The following is a 10,071-nucleotide window of genomic DNA, read 5'->3' as shown; positions in this document are numbered from 1 at the left end:
TTACCTCCAATACTCTTATAAGCTTCGGGACCAAAGAGATCCAAGTGAAGAAGCTCTAAAGGTTTAGAAGTAGATACCATTTTCTTTGCCTTATGTGGAGTCCTTGTTTGCTTTCCCAATTGACAAGCAGAACACGTCTCCATTTTGACATACTTAAGCTTTGGTAATCCTCGAACAAGCTTCTTTGCTGACAGCTTGCTGAGATGATCCATATGAGCATGTCCAAGCCTTCTATGCCAAATTTCTGGATTGTTATCCACAGCTGCTAAACAAACACCTGCCTCCTGTTCTTCAAAGTTCAAAACATATATATTTCCTTCTCGTTTTGCAACTAGAGGAGATTTGTTAGCACCAACAAGTATAGTACATTTATCCTTATCAAAGTTAACAATATGACCATCATCAAATAACTGACTTATACTAAGCAAGTTATAAGTAAGACCTTTAACATATTGTACCTTGTTAATAGAAATGATACTATTACCTATAGTTCCCTTGCCAAGAATAGGAAGAGTCTTGCTATCACCAATTGTGACACGGCCACCCTTCTTCATCTTTAAGCTTAGAAACTGAGATTTGTCTCCACTCATGTGCCTAGTGCATCCACTATCCAATATCCATTGATTTGGCTTTACTTTAGACACGAGACAAACCTACAAAACAAACATAAACAACTCAACGTTTTGGTACCCAAATTTTGTTGGGTCCAGTAGTGTTAGTTGATAAAATATATAGAACATTTAGATCAGATTTCTTGATCCACATTTGGACCACTTTAGAACTCTTCTTCCATGTTCTGCTGGTCTTATCAGCATACTGTCTTGGAGCTGTCTTCTGTCTGTTTCTGTTGTCAGCATACTGTCGGTGAGCTGACTTCCTTTTCCAGCTTGCTGATTGAGTATTCTTCATTGGACAATTGTTAGAAAGATTGCCCTTCTTTCCACACTTGTGACAAGTCACCCAAGGCATGGCATAATTGTATGGAATGCCATTTTTCCCTTCATATCTCATTGATGATGTGGATGTAGAGGCTGCACCAATGCCTCCTTTGTCATGAGAACCTTTAGCTTGTTTCATCATAGATTTGAGACTCTCTTCTCCTTGAACAAACTTTCCCATGGCTTTCTGAAGATCTTTGACTTCTTGCTCCAATGATTTGATCTTTTCAGCTTGAATAGAGATTTCGGCTAAGCTTTGAGCTTTGCTTAACTCGAATGCCTCCAAGCTAGCATCCTTAGCTTTAAGATCTGCTCTTAGCGAGCTGAGTTCCTTCATGAGTGTATCATTCCTCCTTTGGATTTGCATGTTGTTCCCTTCAAGTTGTGAGATTTGTTCCTTGAGAGTAGCAATGATTCCACTGCTTGCCTTGGCACTCTTTTCATTCAAGAATTCACCTATGACTTTCTTCAAATGAACATTTTCTTTCTCGAGCTCATAGTTCTCATTCTTTAGATCAATGAGTTCCATAATTGATAGACAACTCTTATCCTGCATGGTTAGTTCACAAGATGTTGTATCAATAGAATGTAATTCAGAATTAATAGAATGTACCTCACTATTAGTCTCTGAATCTGAATCTGTTGTCTCTATTGAGCCATCGAGACCAACAAGAGCCAAGTTGACCATCTCATCATTTGAAACATCAGAAGCTGATTCATCTTCATCATCACTCCATGTGAGAGGTGCCTTCGATTTCTTTTTATTCTTGTAATCAGCTTGCTGTTTAGGCGGCTTAGACTTGTTTTTCAGCTTATAGCAATCCCTTTTGAAATGTCCTTTCTTGCCACATTCGAAACATGCATCATCTTTTGGATCTTTCTTTGCACCAAAAGCTTTGCCCTTTTCTCTTTTCATCTTATTCTTCTTTTCGATCATTCTTTTGATTTTTCTGGACATGAGAGCTAGATCCTCATCTGATTCTGTTTCCTCATCTGATTCCAGCCTGCTGGCAATAGAGTGAAGTGCAAGATTCTTCATTTTCTCAGTAGGTAGCTTGCTGCTTTCTGAGCTGTTTGCTTCAATTTTAGCTTCAAGTTGTTCCAACTCAGCATATATAGCTAGGTGATCCATAGTATCAATATTGAGAGCTGACTCCAATGCTGTGACCTTGGCACCATATTCGAACGGAGCTGCATTTAGAATATTCATGTTGATTTCCGATTGTGGAATCTTTTTGCCAAGTCTTTCAAGGCTGTTAAGAGTAACTTGGAATCTAGCTTGGCTTTCTCGAATGGATTCTCCCTTCTTGATAGCGAAGCTTCCAAATTCTTTCATGAGCTTTCCGAGCTCGACCTTCTTTAGACCTTGTGAGCCTTCATGATATGTTTCCAATGCATCCAAAATTTCCTTTGCTGTTTTGAGAGAAAAGACCTTGTCATATTCAGCTTGATTCAGCCCATTGATCAATGTACTCCTTGCTTTTCCATTGGCAGCAACCTTTGATAGCTCGTCCGCTGTGAGGACATCAACGTCCTTGACTTTGCCATCTTTATCAAGATATTCATAGGGACCTCTTTGCACGACTCTTTGCATTAGCGGATCTCTGGACAGATGAGTCTCCATTTGGCCTTTCCACCAATTGTAATTGTCAGAACCCGTGAGGAGAGGAGCTCTAAAATCGGACTTTCCCTGAAAGTTGTCAGCCATATCGATCGATACTATTCCTGTTACAGAATTATTAGTACAAACACAGCTCTGATACCAATTGAAATTACACACCTAGAGGGGGGTGAATAGGTGTTATGGCTAATATACCCGATTTTTATAAGTTACCGAATAATTAATCTGTCAATGACAGCCTGCTGTTAATTTTCAGAGTAAACAGTTAGCCTTCTAATAAGATAAATGCAATGCAGATAATGTAAAGCAGTATGCTAGCAACACCAAGAATTTTAGCCAGGTTCGACCCCTAACCCTAATGGTCTATGTCCTAGTCCCCTACCAACTGGTAAGAGATTACATTATTAATCAAGAAATGTCAACGATTACAAGATTCAATAATATAACTCCCTTTCTCCCTTGTTCCTGTTATCAGCCTGCTGAAACCCCTGAACCACGAACCAAAAGCCTACCAAGACCTATACTTCCCAAGTATACTCTTCTAGCTAACTAGTTCCCTTGTTCCCTTGTTTCACAAGCTGGATACACAGCAACAAAACATTACACCTTGAACAATACAATTAATAAGTGTAATACAACCGAAACTATGAACTCTCAATATAGATATATATGCAAATATATGTACTAGAGCTCAACAAAAGAATTAGCAATGTAAAGAGTTGTATTTCAGAAAGCTTGGTGTGTTCTCCTTGTTTTTAAAAACGAAATCACACTCAAGTATATATACATCACACTAACGGTCACAATTCAACAAATTTCCCAACGATCTTGGTAACAACCTCACGTTTAAATTTGATTTGAATGATGAACGTTTGGATGACATAAGTTTACTGAGTAAAAGATAATTCACGTTTGAAATCATCTCAGTAAAGTATTTAAATAAAATCCGTTTGAAACAAAATAGGAGTTGTTCAAAAGATAAGATTTCTTTGAGAGAAAATCTCCTATTAGTTAGGAAAACGTTTTTGAATGAAAACTCTTTATAAAACCGAGCTCTAATATTTATATAAGATATATATAAATATTAGAATCCTTACAAAGTCGTTTCCTATTAAATCTCCATGAAAATAGACTTTGATCTTTATCCGATTGTTTCTCTGTTCACGCTGTTAGCCTGCTGATAGCTTGTAAATATTCCTGTAAGCTTGCTGACAGCTATAATCATGCTAACATCCTGAAATACTGTTAGTCCGCATAAACAACCTTTGATAGCATGCTTACACATATCAGTTTCATGTTATTAGCTTGCTGTTAGTGTCATCATCAAAACCTTGAGAGTATCAATATGTTCTTGCGCCCTAAGTTTAAGTTTAATGGTCTTTGTGTGCCCATGAACTCACATCAACCATTATATTTTTCTTTGATGAATATCTTTATACATACGGAGATCATCATTATTAATAGAATTGGAGTTAATAGAAAACTGCCACGTAAATAAAAAATGATTGTTACCCTTTGTCCATGACACACACCGGAAATCTCTTATAAATTTAATTTACCTTTGTATATATTTCACAAGTCCAATAGTGCATGTCTCTACTTGAAAATCAGAGGACCGGCCTTGATTATTGAAGATAATAGAATAAGCAAGCTAACCATACATGTTTGCAGTTGAGAAATGAAAATGATATTAACAAACTGTTCAAGTCTAAACAACACACCACTTGAGTTTATATACAAGCACAGGCACTACTTGACAGCTAGCAACACTACTTGACAGCTAAGCAAAATAACAAACTAACTAATTCCACAATTGCTTCTGTAACCAGTTGTTGACTTGAGAAGTCAATGCTAATGCAATGCTTGCTTTATACTGTTGTTTTACTGAACCAACTAACATATTAGAACCAGTATCCGTATTACGCCCCCCACAACTTGGAGATACACAAGGATTGTGCAATCCCAACTTGGAACATATAAACCAGTGAGCTTTACCACCAAGAGCCTTAGTCAAAATATCAGCCAATTGTTGCTTTGTAGAGATTTTAACAGGTTGAATCACACCAGTTTGAACCTTTTCCCTGACAAAATGACAGTCCAGTTCAATATGTTTAGTACGAGCATGTTGAACAGGATTCAATGCAATCTCAATAGCAGCCTTATTATCACCGGAAAAACCACATGTCTGGAAACAAATTGCTGTTTATTTTCTAAGTTCAACAGCTTATACCCCTTTTCACCATGTGGATATCCAAGAAATACACACCTAATGGCTCTGTGATGAAACTTGTCTGGATGATGAATGGAAGCATAACAAAGGCAGCCAAAAATTTTAAGAAGGGAGTAGTCTGGTGCCTCATGAAATAAAACTCAAAAGGTGTCTTAAACTTTAAGACAGGAGAAGGAAGTCTGTTAATAAGATATGTGGCTGTTAACAAACACTCTCCCCAAACTTTGATAGGTAGGCCTGACTGAAATCTTAAAGACCTAGCTATAGACAACAACTGTCTATGTTTCCTCTCAACCCTCCCATTCTGAGCTGGTGTATTAACACAAGAAGATTGATGTGAAATTCCATTCTAAATCAAAAAGGAAGTAAAAGGGTTGTTAAAGAATTCAGTTCCATGATCTGTTCTAAAAGTCTTAACTGAGGTCTGAAATTGGTTAACCACATAAGCACATAACTTCTTAATCTGTGAGAAGACTTGTTGTTTTGTAGCCAATAAAATGGTCCAGATGGCTCTAGAACAGTCATCAACAATTGTTAAAAAGTATTTGTATCCATTACCAGTCTCATGAGCATATGGCCCCCATACATCTAAATGTACTAAATCAAAAATAGATGCAGCATGAGAACTACTCAAAGTAAAGGGAAGTTTACTTTGCTTAGAACTAGGACAAATAGGACACAATTTGTTCTCATCATCAATAACAAAGGGAGAAACAGAAGGAATCTTGTGTAAAACTGTAGAATTGACAAAAGGAGAAGAGCCTCCAACTGAAGGATTATAGCTATGTCTAGATTTCTCATCTTGCTTGACAAATGCAAAAGCCTGAGAAAGAGTTGGCAGGGGATTCATCTTGAGAATCTGTCCACGAACAGTAGCATTACTTTCATGTAATCCCATCAAGAATTGTAATAACCTCCTCCTTTGATCTTTCTCAAACTGAATTTTGTGTGCACCACAAACACAAGGAGCACCAGGCTCTAACACAGCTAATTCATCCCATAAACCTTTGAGTTTATGAAAATACACCTCCACAGAGTTAGTACCTTGTTCTAAACCATGAATCTCTCTTTGAATCTGATAAATTCTGTATCCATTGGTTCCAGAAAAACACTCATGAAGTTCATTCCAAACCTCTTTAGCAGTTGTGACATAACTCAATCCATCACTAATATCATCAGCAACAGTATTGAGGATCCAAGTAATGATCATATCGTTCACTCTCTCCCATTGAGGCAACAGAGGTGAATCTGAGGCAGGCTTCTCAAAGCTACCAGATACAATGACAAACTTATTTCTAGCATTCAACGCTATTCGCATCGATCTACTCCATGGACCAAAATTATCAGGTCCAATCAATTTCTTAGCAATTAAGATCAAATCAGGGTGATCATTGTTATGCAAGAACAGAGGATGTGAATTGTTCTCGATTAAAGTGTGATTGAACTGAGAATTATCATTACTAGTATTCGGATCAGGATTAGGAGTATTATGAATACCTTGAACAACATTTGCGAAGCTATTAAGCACCATGACTGAAATGGAAAGAAAAAACTGTACGGAAAAGTTAGGGTTTGGAAACGCAGCACCTTAGTAAACCAGATCGAAAACCAGCGATTGCAGAGAAGACAAAGGCAATCAATAGAGAGTAAGGAGACAGAGCTTCGACAAGAAGAAGAAGAGAACAATGGAGAAATCAGCCATGGATGGCTCTGATACCATAATAGAATAAGCAAGCTAACCATACATGTTTGTAGTTGAGAAATGAAAATGATATTAACAAACTGTTCAAGTCTGAAACAATACACCACTTGAGTTTATATACAAGCACATGCACTACTTGACAGCTAGCAACACTACTTGACAGCTAATCAAAATAACAAACTAACTAATTCCACAATTGCTTCTGTAACCAGTTGTTGACTTGAGAAGTCAATGCTAATGCAATGCTTGCTTTATACTGTTGTTTTACTGAACCAACTAACATATTAGCAGCAGTATCCGTATTAGAAGAGGATCATGTATTCCTGTTAAATCAACCACTAGCAAAAGCATAATTATATCACATAGATCAAACTTGCAATCCCATTTCCTTCCTTGCTCTTATCTTGGAATCAAAAATCTCACATATCAAATCAATTTTCTACACAATCTAAAGTCAGCAAACGCAAAATTAGTATAACTGGAGGTGCTAAAACATGGGCGTTATGCAGAACAAAATTGATGTTAGTATATGACAATTAAAAGATCATAGTTAGGTGTTTCATAGATACTTGATCCCGAGTATGTAGAATTTTTTTAGAGCCCCCAGCATTTCTCATAATAACATGAGAATTTGAACCTCACGCAGTCATGATTTGAAACTCTGGTTATTAATGGGCAAACACTTTACGAAATTTATAAAAATTTATCTAACGGATAAAAATTTGTGAATATTTCGAATAATTAGGCCACTGTCCAACCATGTGGACACCCGTCGGGTAAACGATATCATCATATAAACATGAAAATCCTCTTATATTTTTTTCCCAAATCAGTAGGGAGCCGGGACAATACAAATTCTAAATTAGGACCTCATGTTTATCGTACACAATCATACACATAATTTCAATTTTCGTTACTAAATTAGGACGTGTCCTCCCATCAACTACTCGATACACTTGCAGGTCCAACAAACAATAAGTATCGGTATCTCCAAGATGCCAAAGCTGAAGATGCGAGGTGGATGTGTGAAAACACAATTAAGATGAAAAAAGTGATATCTTGCCAAATCTTTTACGAAGAAACAGCACCACAATAAATTGGATATTAGAAAAAGTGTCATGCAGATGCAGGTTATGGAATTTCGTATCAATCCCAAAATTTTGAGATACTATTTCAAAATATCTAATTCGCATCTAAGTCAAAATAAGTTCACAGTTAAAATTAAAATAATAATTTTAAAATGAAGTTATAAATAATATTTAATATTCTATTTTAGATTTTATTTGTAGAATATTTTGTACGTGTTTTATTCATTCAAGTTAGACTCTTTTATCAAATTTGTGTTATATTATATAAGAAAAAAATTATCCACTAAAAAGGTACAAATATGCTGGATTATATGATTTATTGATATAATAAAATCTTAAAATATATTATTTGGATTAATATATAGTATAATTTTTATTTATTTATTTACAAATTTATTTAGAAAAATGTTGTGATATGACATTGAAGCTCACGGGTTATAAAATAAGAGTATCTTCGACCATTGAAAACCTTTAGCTAAAATATGAGTTGGCATACCAAAATTAAAAAATATAACCAACCTAGCCAAAAACACACACTCCAATCACATTGACCCGTTGTCTATAATTTTAGCTAATCTCTTATGGATAGTTAAATTTGTCGGACCTCTACATGTTTGTAAGAAATCTAGAGGAAGATTGCACATCATCTATTACCATATTGAACTAATATATCCTATTTTATTAATCTAAAATATAAATAACATATTATTTTTATATTATAGCCAATTAATATAGCTAATATCATTGAAGTACAATGTCGGTTCAACAAATTATACATAATATATGTCTTGCAGGTCCAATTTAAATAACAATTATACGAACGCTATTGGAAATGCTCTAATATCTTATATACTTTAATATAGTTCATGCGTATCTGGTTCTTAATACAGGTAAACAAGCAATTACAATGAAGTTGATCTCCCTTTATTCCTAGAACCAGAAATATACTTTGTCCATATATAATGCACATGTTACATAAACTATCCAAACTTAACCTGTCGTAAAAGGATATATCCTGATTCTTCTACACCATATAAAGTTACACAAATATATGTTCCTTCTATAAATATTTAAGTCCACATATGTTCTCTCGAATTTCACACATATACGGAAATATCATTAACATTAACAAGAGTTACATAGCATGAAGGGGAATGATACAACCCTAGCCAACACAAAATTTCTGCAGTGGAACTCACCGATACCATACCTCTATGGCGGCCTCGGAGTAGTGCTGGGACTCATCACAGTAGCATTGATGTTTCTTGCTTGCTCTCCGATCAAGACATCATCGTCGACGAGTGATGATCGTGAAGAAGAGCTTCAGTCCAAGGACATGAATGAACTCCGAGCCACTGAGCCAAGTTTCGTGGTTGTCATGGCCGGACAAGAGAATCCCACATGTCTGGCAAAGCCTAAGGTTGTTCTTGCTCATAAGGTCTAGGGGTCGTAAATAATAATGTTATTGTTCTGCACTACTTGTCAGTTGTCTGTACAGGGGCCTTGCTTATGTGCTGGTGTATATTTTGAATTATGAATTAACGGTTCACTGAATTTTCATCTTGGTCTTCGTCACGCACAGCCTGAGGGTAGTCAATCAAGCCCCGCCTTGGACATAGGCGTTGTGTTTTTTGGATGGAATGAAACAGGGGAGAATGGATGAATTCTCTGCTCTAACATGATGTTGGTTTAAAAAAATATTTCTAATTTTCATTTTTTAATCATTATATTTTTATTATTTTATTTTATCCATTTCACTTTTACATCATGTTTTCTTTCTATTTTTATCATAAAATAATTAAACTCATTCATATTTAGTCTATATTATTATTATCTTATACATTTTTCTTCATAAAATTTTAATATAATTTTTCATTACATTTTTCACTCATTCCATTTTATCTAAATGAACAAAAACTAATTTTTGGAGATCTTAAATTTAACCGATCATAATATTATGAGGTGGGTATCATGGAAAATGTAAAAGAATAATTTTTTTTTTGCGCATCAGCAGTGTGTTGCTTTAATGAATTTTAATTTAGCATATTTAGGGTGTTTGGCACTTTCGAATATTTCTTTTCTTAAAGCTCACAAATTTGAAACTTGTTTGATGATTGTTTTTACTCGATTTTATTAATATTTTTACTCCCTCCGTCCAACTGAAAACAAGTGTCTTCTTACTTAAAGTAAAGAAGTGGATCAGAAGTGAGAGTAATAAGTTAATAAAGTATTTAAAAGTATAAAAGGAGTGAAAAGTTAGCATTCTAAACTTTTTATAAAAGTTTCTACTTATTTACACAGACGGGTCGAGAAAAACAGAAACCAGAAGCAGAAACAGCTTCGGTTAAACAAATAGCCGTTAGAGTCTTATATTATAAAATTTTATTATTGTTGAAAAAAATTATAATGTAAAAAAATGAGCCGAACCAAAAAACAAACGATAAAAAATTGTGGAACGGTGGTAGTATCATTTGTGTTATCTACTAACTTGT

General features: G+C 35.2%; 1 protein-coding gene across 1 annotated transcript; it reads left to right on the top strand.

Moving 5' to 3' along the window:
- Window positions 1-8,723: 8,723 nt before the first annotated feature.
- On the top strand, window positions 8,724-9,242 carry LOC108212319 (protein GLUTAMINE DUMPER 6). Its single transcript, XM_017384050.1, has 2 exons — window positions 8,724-9,017; window positions 9,162-9,242. Exons 1-2 carry the CDS (start codon window positions 8,724-8,726, stop codon window positions 9,240-9,242), a joined length of 375 nt encoding a protein of 124 aa, XP_017239539.1.
- Window positions 9,243-10,071: the final 829 nt, after the last annotated feature.

This window comes from Daucus carota, chromosome 3 (genome assembly GCF_001625215.2).
Source record: "Daucus carota subsp. sativus chromosome 3, DH1 v3.0, whole genome shotgun sequence".
NCBI classification, from domain to species: domain Eukaryota; kingdom Viridiplantae; phylum Streptophyta; class Magnoliopsida; order Apiales; family Apiaceae; genus Daucus; species Daucus carota.
The sequence above is the reverse complement of the archived record's forward strand: the minus strand, read 5'-3'. Positions and strand labels throughout refer to the sequence as shown.